Source organism: Geotrypetes seraphini, chromosome 3, assembly GCF_902459505.1.
Source record: "Geotrypetes seraphini chromosome 3, aGeoSer1.1, whole genome shotgun sequence".
Taxonomy (NCBI): Eukaryota; Metazoa; Chordata; class Amphibia; order Gymnophiona; family Dermophiidae; genus Geotrypetes; species Geotrypetes seraphini.
The window spans coordinates 320,284,523-320,305,481 of NC_047086.1; the positions used below are offsets into that span (position 1 = coordinate 320,284,523).

The 20,959-nt window shown below is 44.6% G+C and overlaps 1 protein-coding gene across 4 annotated transcripts in view; it reads left to right on the forward strand.

Annotated features, from left to right (window-relative positions):
• ATL2 (atlastin GTPase 2) overlaps positions 1-20,959 on the forward strand; it is a 221,219-nt gene that overhangs the window by 74,559 nt on the left and 125,701 nt on the right. For all 4 annotated transcript variants that reach the window (XM_033936398.1, XM_033936399.1, XM_033936396.1 and 1 more), the window contains exon 3: positions 3,088-3,222. In XM_033936398.1, the coding sequence (XP_033792289.1) occupies positions 3,088-3,222 (135 nt within the window). The remainder of the gene's footprint in view (positions 1-3,087; positions 3,223-20,959) is intronic.

The window sequence follows — 20,959 nt, forward strand, 5'->3', positions numbered from 1 at the left end:
GGAGGTCTTCCTACTCCATTATGTCATAAATGTGGGTTAGGGGAGTACACTTTGGAACATGCTTTTTGGTTTTGTCCCATTCAGCATTTTTGGAAGCGAATAATATCTTATATGTCTGAGTTAATTAGAAGATCTTTGCGCTACTCTCCATCCCATTTTATTTTGGATTTGCCAGAAGCTTTTTGTCATTTGCCTAAGGGGCATAGGACGCTGTGTAGGAAAATGAGTCTACTGGCCAAAAAATGTATTTTTCAATATTGGATGATCCCTGACCCTCCAAAGTTTTGGCATTGGTGAAACCAGTTGCATCAGTTGGCCATCTGGAAAGCTAGAGATGCTGGAAGGATGAGGAAGCGAAAGATGTTGTTTATGCAAATATGGGATCCATATTTGCAAGCCTTATTTCCTAAAGGTCGTAGAGCAGTTTTAAGATGGGTGTCCTAACTGAGATTGAGGAGGGATTGAGAGTACCATTGGAAGGGGGAGGGAAGGGAGGGTTTGGGGAGGGAAGGTAGAGGGTATTAAATAGATTCAAACATGTAGTCCTATTGAGGTTTGATGGGGGATGGAGAGTACCTTTGAATGGGGAAGGGAAGGGAGGGTTTGGGGAGGGATGGTAGAGGGTATTAAATGATTTAAAACATGTAGTCATACATAGATCGAGTGGGGTTTGATGGGGGATGAAGATATTTTCTAGGTTTATATGGGATGTATTTTACTCGATGCCTCATTATTATACTATACCAACAAGCAAGGACTAGATATTCAAAACCTCTTAAAAAATTCTTCAATAACTGTATGTGGAAACCTCAGTCCCACCATTCCACTGCTTTACCATTTGCACCTGCAGGGAGAATTACGTGGTAACCTTCATCATTGGCTATTCCGCATTCATAAATATTTAAAGCATAAATAATTTTAAATATGTTTCAATATGCATTTAAAGTGCTATGTGCCATTCTCTTTTTATTTGCTTATTTATAATACTGTGTACTTATCTCTGCGTCCGCCAACCTGGGAGCCAGACCCGACATGTTTCGCGTTATTACGCTTTATCAAGGGTCTCCCTACATGTTAAAAAGAAGGAAGCCGATAAGTTATTATTCATATACTGCTCCCCCCGCTCCCCCCTATCTAGTCTTACTAAAATAGATCATAAGAGACTCAATGAGAGGGAACAGAGATACATCTTCATGTTAGATACGGTGACACCAAGAGGGCTGAACAATGAGTTGGAATGGGCGTCATTGATAGGTTGAAAGGTTACACCAATGGGAAACAGGGGGAGGTAACCTTTGGTGACAGGAAGTAGATGAGTATTTAAACACCGAGGATGTCTGTTGCCGCCATCTTGTTTGCATAAGTTTTGTATTTGGAGTCGGATGACAGCGGCTACCTCGGTAAGGTTGTTTATTGTTACTTTGGTTGACTATTTTAGTAAGACTAGATAGGGGGGAGCAGTATATGAATAATAACTTAACGGCTTCCTTCTTTTTAACATGTAGGGAGACCCTTGATAAAGCGGAATAACGCGAAACATGTCGGGTCTGGCTCCCAGGTTGGCGGACGCAGAGATAAGTACACAGTATTATAAATAAGCAAATAAAAAGAGAATGGCACATAGCACTTTAAACGCATATTGAAACATTTAAAATTATTTATGCTTTAAATATTTATGAATGCGGAATAGCCAATGATGAAGGTTACCACGTAATTCTCCCCGCAGGTGCAAACGGTAAAGCGGTGGAGTGGTGGGACTGAGGCTTCCACATACAGTTAATGAAGAATTTTTTAAAGAGGTTTTGAATATCTAGTCTTTGCTTGTTGGTATACTACTTCACTATTTGGACTGATATAAAAGTTAAGATACCATAGCCATTTATTGGTGTCATTATTATACTAAGCACCTTGATGTTGTATGTAATATTAACCACATCAATATGTTCATCATATTATTATATTTGATGCATCATCATTGTTATACAAGTTTTAATGTTGTATTTGTTGTTGTTTGCATCAATAAAAATTGTTTTAACTTAAAACATCAAAGACCCAGCCGTGACGTTGGAATATCGGCTAACCCATTTTCACAGCTTTCCTATATAGCTACAAAAAATTGCCAGTACCATTGTTTCAGCAGCATCACACAAGCTAACTATCATAAGCTTTATGTAATAAGTAAGCTTTGATAAATATTAAATCTGAATGGAAATAAACAATACTGCTTGGATAGGTAGCTGATGATTTTCACCACTGTAGGCATTAGTCAAAATAATATAAAAACAAAAGACTATAAAAAATATAAATAGAGTGTTTAATACAGAAAAGGCAATTGAGATCAGTGATAGTTCACGATTGGCTATCTGGTCATGTTTGATTTCCAAACCCGGACAGCTGTGAACACTTGAGGTCTTGTAGCTTGAAAATACATTAAACCTCATAATATTACATATATGGCGGAGGGGGGGGGGGTTGGTTAAAGAACTCTTATCTACATCTATTTTTAAGGTATTTTTGTCATAGAATTTATATACGGAAGTTTAAGAGTATGACACATTGAGGTCATATGTGATGGTTGTTTACTGCACATGCTTGTGTTCATTAGAAAAAAAAAAGGGAAATCTTAATATGTCCAATATGTCCTTTGAGCACAAACCAAAGAGAATTGACCCCAAGGAATCCACAGAGAAAAGAGTCCAAGAGAAACGGTTCCTATGATGATGAATACATGGAAAAAAACTAATGGATTGAAGGGAAACAAATTTTTTTTCCATGTATTCATCATCATAGGACTCTTAGGGACCCCTGAAGAAGACAATTTGTCGAAACGCGGACTGTGTTCGTCCTGTGCCAGTAGCAGACAGGTCCTTTTGATTTGTATGTGGATTTTTAATTTTCATGTGGATTATTTTATTGAATATTTGGAACTTGGATTTTTATTGTATATTTGGAACTTGGATTTCTTCATTAAAGTCCATCTCAGGATCATCGTCACTCCACCATGTTTTCTTGGTTTCCATATGTCCTTTGAAACATGAATTTTAAACTCTTATTTCCTATTACATTTTTATTTGCTTTGTTTTACAGAATTCCTCTGTTTGGATAGGTGGCATTAATGAACCTCTCACTGGCTTCACATGGAGAGGTGGATGTGAGCGAGAGACAACTGGTATACAGATATGGAGTGAAGTGTTTGTGGTTGAAAAGCCTGATGGATCCAAGGTAAAGTCTTTACACTATCTCCCTTGGCCCTTTCCCCCCAAAACTGGTCATTTTCATTACATGAATGAATCTAATTATCATGGTCCTAAAGAAGGGCCATTCTTTCATCCCATTATATAAGTCCATCACTTCTGTATGGAAACACCATAGATGCAAGGTTCCTCAGTTGGGGAGCTCATTGATTGGACCGGGTGGCACAGGGCACCTGATTAAGCCAGGAGGTGTCCTGGTCCATCAATCGCCTGGCATGCCGGGTGGCCTGCCTAGCTCTGCAGCTCATAAGGGAAAAGCAGTCAGTGATGTCGGGCACTAGTAATATAAACGAGGAGGACAATGCCTGGAGTTAGGCAATTGTCATAGATATAGTGCCATAGATAGGTCTAAGGTGGGCATAGACCAGTGGTCTTAAACTCGCGGCCCGGGAGCCACATGCTGCCCGCCAGATACTATTTTGAGGCCCTCGGTATGTTTATCATAATCACAAAAGTAAAATAAAACAGTTTCTTGATCATGTCTCTTTAGCTGTAAATTACAATATTATTAAGACTTAGCCAAAGGAAAGATAAACTATAAAGAGTTTTACCTCAAGCAAAATTGTCATTTCGTTAATAAGACATTAACTCTTTTTTTCTGAGGTCCTTCAAGTACCTACAAATCCAAAATGTGGCCCTGCAAAGGGTTTGAGTTTGAGACCACTGGCATTAACCTATCTGCAGTCCCTTTCAGTAGTCCTTAATGCAGAAAAGGAGACAAACTTTCTCAGTTGCTTCCTCCTGACTCCAGGAAAGTGGGAGCTGGGGCAACAGGCTTTTCAGCTCATTCTGGACCACTGGGATCCCTCCATGATTTAACTTGATGACATCCAGGATCAATGTGAAGGCAGAGCACTGCTTCAGCTGGCGGAGGGAGCTTATGTCCCAGGGAGTAGACACCTTGTTCAACCATGGCCGTACTCTTTTATCTACCAAACATTATCTAAAACCCATAATTTCACCCTATTCTTATCTCCTAAAGACCTCCACTTCCCTTTGGTAACTCTTTACCCAACATATATTACCTTAAAAATTCTATGTCATCGCTTATTCTATTCCTTCAAATTTTGAATGTAATTTTTGTTTTAGTTTAGATGTAATCCGCCTTGAACCGCAAGGTAATGGCGGAATAGAAATCACTAATGTAATGTAATGTAATGTAATGTAATGAAGGAGACCACGTAGGTTCCTTAGCAACAGCAGCAGATGAATCCAGAGACCAATGGGATAGCACACATCTACCAGCAGGTGGAGCTAGAGAAACTGATTAACAGGTGGTCCTATTGGCTGGCACTCCTCCTGTATCTTCAGTATGCTCTATCTCCCAGTAGGTGATAGTCTCTATTCAACTAGCTCCTGAATTCTGGCTGGGACTGGAAAATTATTTTCTCCTGTTGAGGTTTCTCTTCAGTGAGATGGCAATTTTATTTCTCCTGTTGAGGTTTCTCTTCAGTGAGACAGGGGTGTCCGGCTGAACGGTGCCGGCTTTAGGGGTTATACCTGGGCCCCCCCAGGTCCCTACCTCACCCTCCCTCCAATGATAGAGGGTCTGACTGGGTCTCCATTTTTTACTTCTTTCCCTTCTCTGTTAAAAAAAAACAAAACAGGGAGACCACAGTTGCTACATTCTGCCCTGTTAGTGCTGCATAACCAGCACTTACTAGCTTCAACCGGCCCTAACAATAAGCTTGTTAGTATGTATGTGTTTTTTTACTGTTTGAACTTCAGGTTCTGTTTGGGAGTCTTAGTACTGTGGGTTCGGTCAATGTACATTTAAGGAATGGATATTTTATTGAGGCTAAGTTTTATGACTAGAAATCCGTTGAGGGAGCCGGGACTTTCCCGCCCTTTGCACGCATGCGCTTGGTTTCCTTGTTGGTTGCAGCGCGGCTTTACGGGTGCGATTTCATGCTCGCACTTGTTCTCCTCGTTGGGTTTCAGTGCAGCAGTAGTAGTCCTGTTTATTCCGAGGCTCTCTTTCGTCGGTGTTTGTCGCGGCCATGTGCAGCTGATTGTGCAAGTGCCAGTTTATAGCAGCGCGCATGAGATGGGACATGTTTTTTCCGGCGCTGTGGGAAGCACCTCACCATTCTTCTAGTTACTCCCCGAGTCTGATTTTCTTTCTATGCAGGCCGCGGCAGGGTAAATTTTGCGGGGCTTGAATCCGACTATGTTTCTAGGAGTGTTGATGCAGCGGCCACATGTCGGCGAGGATCAGGTGCGCGCTTGGGTCTCCGGCGATGGCAGGAGAGCTGCAGCATTCCGGTAGTTTATTTCCAGCTGACTTTGGTCAGGGTATGCTGCGGCTTCTCTCCTTTATGGCTCAGACAATTTGTATGCGTTTCACCAGCTTTGGGACAAGCTTGGGCAGATTTATATGTCTATGTCTGTGTTCCTGCTGTATTCCCTTGAAGGAAGCTGCTTGTTTAATCGGACTCTGGGGTTAGCACTCAAGGAGAGTCTGACCTGTGCTAGGTCACCCTGTCTCGGTTTGTCTCCGGACTGGGTCGACATAGGCAACTCACGGCACAGTGAGATCAGCAGTAAGATAGTGCCCTGTATTTCACACAGATATCTCATTGTCTCTCTTGGGGTCCCTGCAGATTGAGTCTTTATCTGTTGGTAAATGTCCTTCTTATTTGGACTTCTGTGCTGCGCTGCATGTGTCTAGTAGTGGCATAGGATATATATGCCTAAAGGTAGTACAAACAGTTTCCAAGTTCGGGCTGTCTCTATGGGCATAATGACACTTCGCATCTTCCTGCGGCTAGGACTCTCTTTCTCTATTTCTGAGGGGGCCTGGACTTCAGATTTCCATGCTTATCACGCTGGTTTCTCCTGTCACCATCTTCTCATGGCACATGCTAGACTGACCCCCGACCAGACAGGAAGGGCTGTACAGCTCCTTCTAACCAGGAGCCAGTTACCAATTCTATCAAACCCGTGGAGGAGCATGCACTATGTGGCTGTTAGCCTCATCCCTGAAGCTCTCATTAGCGATGTGAGCTTTGTCTGATACTTGTTAGGATGCTGTTGTTTTACACGGGGAGGTAGATGCAGCATCTTGATTTAGTCTAGTATGCATTCACTTTAAAGAACATAAGTATTTAGCTCACGTTGCATGGAGTTAGTACTGTTTTCATGGTTCCAGTATATACTTCTCTTTACATTGTGAACCTTGATTTTTTTCCTAGGAGAGTTTCTTTCTTACAGATCCTACAGTTCTGATCCTGCCATTCCCTGACCTTCTGCACTTCATTCTAAGGGGATATTGACTTCTTCCAATGACTCTTAAGGCTTTCTCATGAGGGGGAAGACGCCATAATGTCAGGTCAGGGGGCTGTGAACATTTTTCAGGATGCTTACAACTTTGCATCCTCCTCAGGTTTCCGGTTCGTTCTTGAGTCTCTATGTTTTGTGTTTCCCTTTTAAGTGTTACTGGTCCTCAGGGCAGTTCTTGTAGTTCTTCAGGAGCTAAGGGACGTTGTTCCACTTACTGCATGGTGCCCAAGAAGGGGGCATTGGGCAGGCTGGATCCCATTCTGCTGAATTAGTTTCTCAAGGTTACACATTTTTGCAGAAAAACTGGGAGAATATTTACATTTTCACTATGGACTCCGAATCGGCATTAGGTGTGCTTGCCTCTCTTGGAGCAGTGTTTCGGTTTTGGCACATGCCATTTCGCCTACCCAAGGCTTCACGAACATTTTAGAAAATGTGGGCAGTGGTACTATTTTGGCACTACCAGGCGATTCACCTACTTTCTTCTTGACTGCTTGCTTCGATCGTCTTCCAGTCGGACCATTTGACTGACACAAAAAGGGTGGTTTCTTTTCCTCAGTTCTTTGGACGTGAATCTTCAAATTTGCACAGCGCTCTTTTCTCCTGTACTATTTATAGATATATCGGGGAGATGTTTTTATTCATATAGGAGAGAAATGTGTTTCTTCCAGAGACTAGGGCGATGGGTCACAGTCTCAGGTTTGCATTCTTCTTCGGTCACCATGACCAAGAGTATGGGATTCTGTACAGGTTCCAGGATCCATGTTGCTGACTCCACTGGGAACTTCGGCTTGCTTTTCCATTGTAACGCTACAGCGGTCGCTTTTATTCCAGTGGTTCCTGGTATCTCAGGGCTCCAATTATTTGGTAGGCTTCTCAAGCATCGCTCTGTATGATTTGGTGGCTCAGTGAGATTTCTCTTTTCAAAGGCATGCCTCTGTCTTTGCTGGACTAGCTCATGGTCACCAAACATCCCGGGCTGTCGGGTTGGGGGGCTCGGTGCTTTCCATCCTCAGCTCCAGGAGTCTGGTCTTAAGAGGCGACTCAGTACTTGTTCATTCTTCTACTCTGGAGCATGATCAGGCTACCGTTTCTGGAGCTTCAGACCATTCTTCCGGAATGACGCTGAAGGTCTTTTCAGTCAGTATTATGATGGGGGTATTTCTCTACAGCAGTAGGTGATGTACTCCAGTTGGCGGGTAAAGTTGTGGTTCTATGTCAATGGGTGGACCCTCATCTTCCTCTTCTGTTGGCAGATCATTTTACGGGTCAGGAATAGAGTTTGGATAGACTTTCTCTCCACGAAATCTGAGCATGGCCCATTTATTGTATGTTACAGTGTACAGCGCTGTGTATGCTCTAGAAAGTGTAAATGTTAGTAATAGTGAAATCTTCTACATCCTGGATATTGAGAATTTTGGTTCAGGCATTCCAGTTCTTTGTATGGAAGTAGGATCTCCTGGAACTAGACCTCATGGCCTCGTATCAAAATTCTAAGCTTCCTAGCTTCTTCAGTGGGCACAGGGAGTGGGAGTCAGAGGGGGTAGCCTCTGGTTTCTCTTTTTTCAGTGTTTTCCCCTGGCTGATGATGGCTTGGATTTGCCATCTCAAGCCCGCTTTCAGGGCACAGTATTTGTAGAATCTCTGGATTGGCTGCGCCATCCTTGCCATGTGGATCTGATGAGTCTATCGACAGCCAGATTAAGTTTCCTGGTATCTTCAGATTTGCTCATCTAGGGTCCGATCAACATGGATATTCATACTACTTTGGTATTATGACCTAGCTTTTGAAAAGTCATGGCTAACGTGTAAGTGTTATGATAAAGCAGGTTGTTTCTTCTCTTATCCAGGCGATACAGACGTCTTCACCTGTGGCTTCTGCTTCCTTTTGGAGGTTTTTCCTTTCTTGGGTACTTCTCAACATTTGCTCCCTTCCAGAGTTCTTTTTTGGCACAAGTGTATTGCCAAGGGCTTAGCGTTCAATTCCCTTCAGCTTCAAGTGCCATTCTTAGCTTGTTTTAAGGGCTAGGTATATTGCTCTTCGCTTACTTCTCAGCTTCATGTAGTTCAGTTCCTAAACAAAGTATGGTATATTCGTACACCTCTTAGAAAGCCCTGTCCGGAGTACAGTCTTAAGGTACTTCTTCGCAGTTTATCGAAGGCTTCATTTCATCCTTGTCTTTTGAGAATCTAAAAGGCTGTGCCGTTGAACACGGGGTTTCTTGTGGCCATGGCTTCAGCTCGGCGGTTTTCTGAGTTGCAGGCCTTGTTCGGTGGGGATTCCTATTTCTGATTTACAAAATCTGGGGTGTCGGTTCGGACGGTACCACAATTTCTTTCTGAGGAGGTGTCATCCTTTCTTTTATGACATTCTCACTTTTCCTTTCTTGTTCCTGGGAGGAAAAATGGGGAGACGTGCTTTTATTCAATGCATTTTTTTTTTTAAGTGCGTAGCGTTCTCCGCGAGCTAGGTTTCTAATGACTTTTAGTTGTTTAAATCACCTTTTTGTATTCTTCAACAACGCCTCAAACGTATGGCAGTGTCCAAAGCCTCCATCGTTCGATGGGTCCAGGAGGACATTCTTCATGCTTGCTTGATGGCAAACAAGGGTGATAACACAGGAGCAGTTAAGGATATCGTAATTGAAACTACAGGGACGGCCAAGAGTAGAAGGTCCAAAAAGGTAACACGTAGGGAACTTAGATGTATGTATACGAATGCTAGAAGTCTAGGTAACAAAATGGGGGAACTAGAGACAATAGCAAGACATGACATATTGGATATCATTGGCATAACAGAAACATGGTGGAATGAAGAAAACAAATGGGACACAGTACTACAGGGATACAAGCTGTATAGAAGAGATCGAGTAGGGCAGAAAGGTGGAGGTATTGCTCTATATATTAAGGAGGGAATAGATTCTGTTGAAATGGTTACAACAGAAATGAAAGAGAAGCTTGAGTCACTCTGGATCAAGATTCCTGGTCAATTTGGAGCAGATACGAAAATAGGCCTTTACTATCGTCCCCCAGGACAGGCGGAGGAAACTGACTCAGAAATGATGGAGGAAATCAAACAAGAATGCAAGACAGGCAATGTAATTATATTGGGAGACTTCAATTTCCCAGGGATAGACTGGAAACTAGCAACCTCCAACTGCGGCAAGGAGGCCAAGTTCCTGGAGGTGCTAGGGGATTGCTTCCTGGAACAAATGGTAAAAGAGCCAACAAGAGGCAACGCCACCTTGGACTTGGTCCTAAATGGCCTCACGGGACCGATAACAGTAGTGGAAGTCATGGTTCCACTGGGAACGAGTGATCACAATGTAATTAACTTTAAACTTGACATCGGGAAAGGGAAACATGCCAAAACCTTAACCACCACATTGAACTTTAAAAAGGGTAAATACGATAGCATGAGAGCCATGGTAGAAAAACGACTCGAAAAGAAGGTGGACAAACTTGAAACGGTAGATCAGGCATGGTCCCTACTGAAAAATACTATCACAGAAGCACAAGATCTCTACATTCCGAGGATTTCCAAAGATCGGAGATCAAAGAGCAAAAGAGAACCGGCATGGCTTACCAAACAGGTGAAGGAAGCCATAAAAGAAAAGAAGGACTCTTTCAAAAAATGGAAATACATAAAGACAACCGAAGCCTGGAACAAACATAAAGATGATCAGAAGAAATGTCACAAGGCGGTGAGGGATGCAAAACAGGAATATGAGGAAAAAATAGCCCAGGAGGCCAAAAACTTCAAGCCCTTCTTTAGATACGTGAAAGGGAAAAAACCTGCAAAAGAGGCAGTCGGACCCTTGGACGACCAGGGAAGAAAAGGGTACATCAAGGAAGATAAACAAATCGCAGACAAACTAAATTCCTTCTTTGCGTCCGTCTTTACGAAGGAGGACACCTCAACAATACCTGAAGCGGAGAAAGTGTTTGCAGGAGAAATAGAAGACAGCCTCACCACAGTTGAAGTGGACTTAGACCAGATATACTATCAGATCGACAAACTTAAAAGTGACAAATCCCCTGGACCGGATGGAATTCACCCGAGAGTCTTAAAGGAATTGAAGGTTGAAATCGGAGAGTTATTGCAAAAACTTGCAAACCTGACAATCAGAACTGGACAGATACCGGACGACTGGAGGATAGCGAACGTCACCCCAATTTTCAAAAAAGGATCAAGAGGGGAACCGGGCAACTATAGACCTGTGAGTCTTACGTCTGTCCCCGGCAAGATGGTTGAAGCACTGATCAAGGATAGCATGGTCCGGCACTTGGACGCACACGACTTGATGAAACCCAGTCAACACGGATTCAGGAAAGGGAAATCATGTTTGACGAATTTACTCCAATTTTTTGAGACCGTAAATGAGCAAATTGATAGTGGGAAGCCGGTGGACATAATATACTTGGACTTCCAGAAAGCGTTCGACAAAGTTCCACATGAAAGACTTCTCAGGAAACTACAAAGCCATGGCATAGAGGGGGATATACAAAGATGGATAGGCAAATGGCTGGAAAACCGAAAGCAGAGAGTGGGCATAAATGGGAAGTTCTCCGACTGGGAGAAAGTGACTAGTGGTGTACCCCAGGGCTCGGTACTTGGGCCGATCCTTTTTAATATTTATATCAATGATCTGGAGGAAGGAACATCCAGTGAGATCATCAAGTTTGCAGACGATACAAAACTATGCCGGGCGATCAGATCGCATGAGGATAGAGAGAAACTCCAGAGCGACTTGTGTCGGTTAGAAACATGGGCAGAGAAATGGCAGATGAAGTTCAATGTGGAGAAATGCAAGGTAATGCATTTAGGAAATAAGAATAAGGAATACGAGTATACAATGTCAGGTGCAACTCTGGGGAAGAGTGAACAAGAAAAGGACCTGGGTGTACTGATAGATAGGACCCTGAAGCCGTCAGCACAATGTGCGGCAGCGGCAAAGAAGGCAAATAGAATGTTGGGCATGATAAAGAAAGGAATCTCAAGTAGATCGGAGAAAGTTATAATGCCGCTTTATAGGGCAATGGTCAGACCACACTTGGAATACTGCGTCCAACATTGGTCTCCCTACCTAAAGAAGGATATAAAACTGCTGGAGAGGGTGCAGAGACGAGCAACAAAACTGGTGAAGGGTATGGAAAAACTGGAATACGAGGACAGACTTATAACACTAGGATTATTCTCCCTTGAGAAAAGGAGACTGCGTGGGGATATGATCGAGACCTTCAAAATACTGAAAGGAATCGACAAAATAGAGCAGAGAAGATTATTTACGTTGTCCAATTTGACACGGACTAGAGGACATGTAATGAAGCTAAGGGGGGACAGGTTCAGGACTAATGTCAGGAAGTTCTGCTTCACTCAGAGAGTGGTTGACACCTGGAATGCCCTCCCAGATGAGATTATTGCGGAATTGACCGTCCTAGGCTTCAAGAGCAAACTAGATGCATATCTCCTTAAGAGAGGCATGTAAGGATATGGTGGACTATAAATTACGACAGGTGTACACCTGGCAGGGCCTCCGCGTGTGCGGATCGCCGGACTTGATGGACCGAAGGTCTGATCCGGAGATGGCATTTCTTATGTTCTTATGTTCTTATGTTCTTATGAAAGAACTTCATGACCATTAAGCCAGAGCAATGGCTACTTCTTGGATTCGGTCCAGAGGTTTTATCCATGGAGGAATTTTGTCTCGCGGCTACTTGGTCTTCTGAGAGTGCTTTATCTCAGCATTACCTGTTGGATGTGGGGGCGCATGCGGTGGATGCGTTTAATGCTTCGGTTGTTGCGGAATCCTGATCTTCTATGTTTTTTGGCCCTTGCCAGAGAAGACTCCAACCCTTGGGCAGTTGAGTCGGCGTTTGCTTCTCACCCAGATTGAGGATTGCTTTGCTACATCCCATTGGTCTCTGGATTCATCTGCTGCTGTTGCTAAGGAAGGAAAAATTATTTTCTTACCTGTTAATTTTCTTTCCTTTAGATGCAGCAGATAAATCCAGAGCTCCACCCTTTCTGGATATTGTCTGTCGGTTTTTTCTTTTGCAACTTTCAAAGTTTGTTATTATTGAGGGTTGTATTCTGTATGATTGCCTTTTGAGATTTGTTATGGGAAAAGAAGTTTTTTACATGCTATATGCCTATTGATGGTTACAGATGCTTGGGCAAGGAGCTATACTGAAGATACAGGAGGAGTGCCAACCAATAGGACCACCTGTTAATCAGTTTCTCTATCTCCGCCTGCTGGTAGATGTGTGCTATCCCATTGGTCTCTGGATTCATCTGCTGCGTCTAAAGGAAAGAAAATTAACAGGTAAGAACATAATTTTTCCATTTTCCCTCTCTTGCTTCTGATAGACTGTTGTTGGGTTGTTGTTTTTTTGTGTGCAGGATTGCGCATCTTTCTCATTTTGTTCTGCTAGTGGCGACAGAGGGCTTATACTGCCCAAAGGTTGGAGTCTTCTCTGGCAAGGGCCAATAGACATAGAAGATCTGGATTCCTTCTGGCTTACTGTATACAGTATAATCCTGTTATACTGGACTCGCTTATAACAGAATCTTGCATGTAGTGGTCGAGGTCCATTGGTCCCGGCCGAGCACCATTATAAACATACAGAAAATCATCGGATATAGCAGATTCGCATATACCGAACTTTCAGATATACCGGACAACTATTTTGGTCCCGAGAGCCACTTTTAGCTGTAATTTCATTCGGCTATAACGGACATGCAGGCTCCGCCTACACAGCACATGGCGTACCTGTGATACTGTAGTCAAAATGGCTGAGAAACCTGCTATGAAGCGTCGTTCTATAACATTTGATGTAAAATGCGAAATCGTTCTTTTAATCGAAACTAAAAAGAAAACACAAGCGGATATTGTACGTGACTATGGTATAAGCAAATCTACGGTCTGTGACATCTGGAGTAGCCATGAGAAGTACAAGACTTCTGTGCAGTTTGCAGATGGCAGTAAGAAATTGTGCAAATCCACCTATGATGATGTTGAAGATGCGCTTTTTCTTTGGTTGCAGCAAGCACTCTCACTTGGTGTACCAGTCTCCGGTCCAATTCTGAAAGCAAAAGTAGTCAGTCTTGCTGTTCAACTTGGTCACAATGACTTTAAATGTAGTGATGGATGGCTAGATAGATTCAAGAAGCGCAGAGCTGTTATCTTTCGTGTCCTGAGTGGCGAATCAGAGTCTGTACCACCAGAACTTGCTACAGACCAAACTACCATGGCTGCTGGACCAATATGACGAACGCAACGTTTTCAACACTGACGAGACTGGGTTATTTTTTTGCCGGATTGCACAATGACGTTCAAAGGAGACAGCTGCCATGGTGGCAAGAGAAGTAAGGAGCGCCTCACATTATTGTTTGCTGCCAATATGGATGGATCTGAAAAGCTACCGCTACTAGCTATTGGAAAGTCTCCAAGCCACATTGTTTCAAAGGTGCAAAGTCGCTACCAGTTGTGTTCAAAAGCAATCGTAAAGCATGGATTACAGCCAGTCTGTTCAGTGAATGGTTAACAGATCTTGATAGAAAATTTGTGAAGGAAAAGTGCCACATTCTGATGATCGTTGATAACTGCAGCACACATGACCCGGCTGAAGCTTAAAGCAAAACAGCTGGAGTTCTTGCCACCAAACTATATGAGTCAACTTCAGCCATGTGATATGGGCATCATACAGAACTTCAAAGTTATATATAGAAAGTGACTTATGTATAAACTTATCAGCAATTGAGAACAACGACATGGACAACTTTGCCATCGACATACTGCAGTGTCTGCGATGGGCTCGGTCAGTCTGGGAGAACGAAATCACAGCTACAATCAACAATTGTTTCAGGAAGGCAGGGAATTGTCAAGAACGTTGTTTCTGACATTTCTGCAGAGACAGGAGAAGATCTTTTAGAGACACCCCCATCGCCAACATTGTCTGCTCGTGACTGTGATAACATTTTTGAATGGCTGATGGAATTGCATTTCTTGGACCAGGTATGTCTGTGGAAGAATTTCTTGCCATTGATGAGCAGGTGCAGACATCTGCTGTGTTAACCGATCAGGAGATTTTAGCAGAAGTCACAAGGGTGGATTAAGCAACAAGGAGGGGGACATAAAAACGTAAGAATTGCTGCTGCTGGGTCAGACCAGTGGTCTATCGTGCCCAGCAGTCCGCTCACGCGGCGGTCCTTAGGTCAAAGACCAGTGCCCTAACTGAGACTAGCCTTACCTGCGTTCGTTCAGCAGGAACTTGTCTAACTTTGTCTTGAATCCCTGGAGGGTGTTTTCCACCAGAACATTCCAGTTCCACCAGAGCGTTCCAGTTTTCCACCACTCCTGGGTGAAGAAGAACTTCCTTATGTTTGTACGGAATCTATCCCCTTTCAACTTTAGAGAGTACCCTCTCGTTCTCCCTACCTTGGAGAGGGTGAACAATCTGTTTTTATCTGCTAAGTCTAGTCACGTTGCAGATCTTTGCAATCCCCCTTTGTTTTCACTACTCTGAATAACTTTGTTTTGTCTGCAAATTTTATCACTTCACTCATCGTACCAATGTCCAGATCATTTATAAAGATGTTGAAGAGCACGGATCCAAGCACCAAGCCCTGCAGCACCCCACTGGTGACGCTCTTCCAGTCTAAGTGTTGTCCATTTACCCCCACTCTCTGTTTCCTATGCTCCAGGCAGTTTTTAATCCATGTGAGTTATTTCACCCTCGATTCCATGGCTTGCAATTTTCCGAAGTAGTCATTCATGCGGAACCTTGTCGAACGCCTTCTGAAAATCCAGATATACAATGTTGACCAGGTCGTCCTTGTCTATCTGCCTGTTTACTCCCTTGAAGAAGTGCAGCAAGTTCGTCAAACAAGATCTGCCTTTGCTGAAACCGTGCTGGCTGGTTGTCATTGGACCGTGTCCGTCAAGGTGATCAATGATGCGGTCCTTTATCAGCGCCTCTACCATCTTTCCCGGTACCGAGGTCAGACTCACTGGTCTGTAGTTTCCTGGATCTCCCCTTGAACCTTTTTTGAAGATCGGCGTAACATTCGCCACCTTCCAGTCTTCCGGAATCTTTCCCGATTTTGATCGACAGGTTATCTTTTTGTGCCGTAGCTTCCAATTCCCCCATCTTATTCCTTAGGCTCCTTACGTTCGTGTACATACACTTGAGTTTATGGCTTGTTACTTTCTTTCATTTCCTTCCCTCTTGTGTCCCTTTCAATCTGTCAGGATTTCTGTCTTGCCTATGATCCGGTGAGTCTTCCCTGCTATCTTCCTGCACAATATCCACTGGGTATACCGGTTCCCGAATCATCAACTCTTGGTTGACTGTCGGCTTTCCCCTTCTTCCTAGTTTAAAAATTTCTCTCTTGATGTTGCTTGCAAATAGCCTCGTTCCGTCTCCGCTAAGGTGGAGTCCATCCTTCCTGAATAGCTTGCTCTTCCCCCCTGAACATCGTCCAGTTGCGCATGAAGTGGAATCCTTCTTCCTCGCACCAGTGCCTCATCCATGCGTTGACTGCTTGCACCTCCGTCTGCCTCTTCTCATCGGCCCTGAGTACCGGCAGGATCTCCGAGAACGCTACCCTCAGCATTCTGGTCTTCAGCTTCCCTCCTAGCATCTGGAACTGGTCCTTCAGTCCTTCCCTGCTGTAGTTCCTGTTGCTCACATTATTTGTCCCCACGTGGATCACCACCGCCGTATCTTCCTCTTCCACGCTGTTGATGATCCTGTCGATGCGGCTGACTATATCTTCTACGTTGGCTCCTGGTAGGCAGGTCACCAGCCAATCCTGACTTCCTCCCACTATGTGGCTGTTGACTTGTCTGATGATGGAGTCCCCCACGATGATTGCTGTCCTCTCTATCTTCTCTTGCTTCTCTAGCCGCAGGTCCGTGTCCCTGGTATATGACCATCTCTCCAGCCATAGGTCCATGTCCTCTGTGCACTTCCATCTTCCCTCATTCTGGCATTGGCTTGCACCGATCTCGTCTTCCTTGTGGTTGTCCTCCAGGTTGTCCTCACTCTCTGTAGGTGTATCTTGGTCCTCGCTCACTGTAGGTGTATCTTGGCAGCTCCACTGTTGGTGATTTTCCACGGCCCTCCCTATATACCTGTTCGATGAACTTCTCTAACTCCTTGACTTCTTCATCAACGATTTCCACTGTCATAAAGTCTTCTGCCTTTCTGTCCTCTTCCACTGCTCGAAGTGCTTCTAGTTCCAGTATTCTGCTCTCCAGAAGTCTGACTTGCTTCTTCAGGCCCTCCAGTTCCTTGCATCGAGTGCATACATAAGATCACCTCCCAGAGGGGAGGTAGTCATACATATGGCAAACAGTGCAGAAAACTTGGTAGCTCAACATCCTGCTTCTGTCTGCTGCATCCATTGCTGTCCGCTTGCCGGTCTATCATCTGAAGTGGCTTCTCCCTGTGTAGGAATCTGTGTAGCGTCTTTGGTGTAAAGAAGAGCTTAATAGCTCTCACTGTAACAGCACTGGCAACTATAACATCAGGCACTAAGACCCAGAAGGAAGTTTATTTTTTCTTTCCTGCTCCTGCACAAACCGCAAAGGACGGCAGTTTGCGGCTTTCACTTAGCATTGAAAATCCAGTGAAGCCGGGGCACAGGCAGACGTCGTAGATAGCTCCCTTTCCCCAGGGCCTTGACTCGGTACCGCAGGGGGAGGGTAGCCAAAAGCTGCCAATGCCGTGGGAATGAAAAAACCCAGCAGAATCGACAGACAGAAATAAATCTAAGCTCCTCATGCAGGAATGCTGCCCCACACCATCACCACTGGCAGCAGCACCAACTACATGGAGGAGGGAAAGGTAAGGGTGAAGGGGTACTGCTGGACAGGGAGAGGATGAAGGGAGAAGAGATACTGCTGGACATGGGGAGAAGAAAAGGTGCTGCTGGAGAAGAAGAGGTGCTGCTGGACCTGGCAGAAGGGGAGAGAAAGGAAAGATACTACACACTGGAGGGGAGGGTGAGATGGTGGATGGGGAGCGAGCATATTAGCTGTGAGTGGAATTGGGGGGAGGGAAGGAAGGAAAATTGTTACAGGAGGAGTGAGAGCGATGAGAGTGAGAGAAATGGACACAGGGTGGAGGAGAGGAAGAAATGGCATGGGGAGAAAACATGGGTTGGGGAGTGGGAAGGAAGGATGTCACTTGAGGGAAGAGGTAAGGAGAAGAGGGAGAAAGTGTGTAGGAGGCAGAAAGGGTTGGGCTCATGGAGAGATGGATGAGGAGGACAGAAAGGAGGGAAGGAGAAATGTCACACTTTGGGAGAAGGGGGAGAGAGCAGAGAGTGAAAAGGTAAACTCATGGAGAATGAGAGAGATGTTGGTTAGGGGAGGGAAAGTGGATTGAAGGAGAAGCATGCAGGGGGAAGAGAAAAAGAAATGTTAGACTGGTGGAAAGGAGGGAGAAATGTTGGACTGGGAGGGGGGCCAGAAAGGAGGAAGGAAAGAGAGATGGACTGCGGGGGGCGGATAGGAGAAAGGGAGAGAGAAATGTTACACTGGGGGGTAGGGGAGGGGAGATGACTAAAGGAAGGGAGAGATACCAGACCAGGGAATAGAAGGGAAGGAGGGGAGTCTGGTAGCACTATAGAAATAATAAAACAGTAGTAGTAGAGAGAGATGCCAGACTGGAAGGGGGGAAAGGAAGGAAAGAGATGTTGGACTACTGGGGGGGAGGAGGAGGGAAGGAGAGAGAGATAGGAAGGGAAGACATGGAAAAGTAGATTTTGAGAAGAAAGCAGAAAAATTGAATGTTAAGTTAATGCCAAAGATGGATGCAAAATGGAACAAAACACAAAAGACCCCCCTCTTATCAATACTGAGCAAGTTTCTCAAATAATATCATCGTATAACATTTAAAGGCTTTTAAATATTTAAATGTGCTCATAAGCTCTTCAGCAAGGCGCCTCAGAAGCGGTACAATGTCGCTGGAAAGGTGCTTGAATTTTAATCATAACACATTGCATGGAGCAAGGATTCTTGCTTCTACTGGAGTAGCAAATGTTATGGCTCTACAAAAGCTCTTTAAAAGTAGACCACTTATCTGAAAAGGTCAGTTCACGGCTCCCCACATCTGATAAGTGGTCTACTATTAAAGAGCTTTTGCATATAATGGAAGTGACAGGTAGGCAAATCTCTCTCATGCATATTCATTAGGGGTATCATGAAAACCCGACTGGCTGGGGGGTCCCCAGGACAGGGTTAAGAACCACTGATTTAGTGGATGCCCTCTGACATTATCAGAGTCATGGGGAAAGTCTCAGCCATTTTGATCGCCACCCATCATAATGCTTTGGATCAGGCAATGGGCAAGTGATTCAACCTCTAAAGCGACTCTGAGCAGGCTCCTTTTTAGAGGACAGATGCTGTTTGGCAAAGTCCTAGATGATCTTAAGGCCAGTGTTCAAAATCGCCAACCCAGATCTTTACCAGACAGCAGATCCCAAGCACCTAGAGGCCAGAGCTGGTGGTCCTTTTGCTGCTCTTGGTACTCTTAATATTCCACAGGAACCTTTACCCAGAGGTCAGCTCTCAGACTTTCTGGAGGCTTGGAATATATAATGTCTGATCGCTAGGTCCTGGACATTATCAGATAGTTTGCGTACCCTCTGACTGGTTCGTGGATTCACCAGCAGCCTAGCTGGAGAAAGCAAAAAGGATCTGAACAGAGCTATAAAGATTGTTAGATATCCAAACCATGAAACTAATTCATCCAGACAACTCGGGCTCTGGCAGATACTCCATATACTTTGCCATGCCAAGAAAGAGGAGTGGAGGCCCATTCTGGATCTGAAACATGTCAATGCGGCCCTGAGAGTACCTCGGTTTTGGATGGAAACTGTTCAATCAGTCATTGCAGTGGTGCAGCCAGGAGAGTTTCTGGCTGCCTTAGATTTGACGGAAGCTTACCTTCACATCCTCATCTTTCCCAAAACACAGGAAATTCCTCAGATTCCATGTGCTGGAAAGTCATTATCAGTTCTCAGTACTTCTCTTTGGGCTAGCAACAGTACCCCATACATTCACCAAGGTTATGGTGGTAGTGGCTGCTCATCTTCGCAGAGCGGGTTGGCAGGTCCACCTGTACTTGGGACGATTGGCTAATCAGAGCACCTTCCTGCAAGTTCCACTCCCCTGGACAGCGGCAGCCAAGTGCAGCATAAGATGGTGGCTCCATCCACAGTTTCGGATCGATTCATAGTAGGGGCCTAAGGCTCCTGGTTCTATTCCGGTTGGCCCAGGCGCCTCAGGCCCCACCTGTGGGCGGGGTTTGAGCCGCCTGAGCCAATCTGGCCCTAAGACCAGCCATTCAACACAGGTTTGGTACCCGTCCGTCCGGCCAATGATTTAAAGGTACGGGGGGGATTGGGGGTGGGGGGGGATTGAGGGGTCAGCAGGGGGTGGTGGGGTGCATCGAGGACAGGAGGGCCTGGGATCCCTCCTGCCCGTATCTTAGTTGGGATGGGGGTAGGGGTTGTCAACAGGCCAGGAGGGATTGGACTCCCTCCTGGCCCCATCGTAATCGGAGGGAGGGAGGGGAGTCACTGGGGCAAGAGGGCTTGGGCTCCCTCCTGCCCTGATCGTTGTCAGGGGGGAGGGAGGGAGGGTGGATCGCGGCAGGGGAGATGAGCCATCTCTCCTGCCGTGATCATTTCTATAGGGGGTAGGCAGGTTGCTGGGGCCTCTGAGCTGATCACAGTAGCCGCGATCAGCTCAGCAGCCCCTTTTCGGCACTTATACCTGTTTTGACTTGGTCTAAGTCAAAACGTATAAGTGCCGACTAGGCAACCTGCCTAAAGTTTTGATTATACCTGCTGCACGGCTAGATCTAGGTCGGCCCACCTCCCACCCTTTCTCCTCCTCTAAAAACGCCTCTTTCTGCTCTTTGCGTTTAGAGGCAGGGGAAAGGCCTAAGCTGGATTTAGATGTGTCTAAAACCAGCTTTGATTATGGGTACTTGGATGATCAGGCTTTTTGATCGTCCAAGTACCCATTTAGGCCACTTTTTATACATTTGTTTTTTTTTGATTATGAGCCCCATAGTGCTTGAATAATAATAATAATAATAAGAGATAAGGGGTTAATTCTGTGTACATCGATTTGCAAAGGAACAATGGGGCTAAGGTCTTTTTTTCAGCTGTATATTTTATAACATTTTTGCTGTGAAGAAGCAGCATACCTCTGCAGATGCAGATGCAAATTCACAGTTTTTTGAAAAATACAAAACCAAGCATCTGTGATAGAAAAATTGCCTGTGACAATTTGATTGGAATAATGAAATTCATTTACCAAAAAAATGTAGACATTGCATGAATATAAAGCCGCATGCTACATAATTAAAATCTAATCCTTATTTCACGATGAAAAACTTTT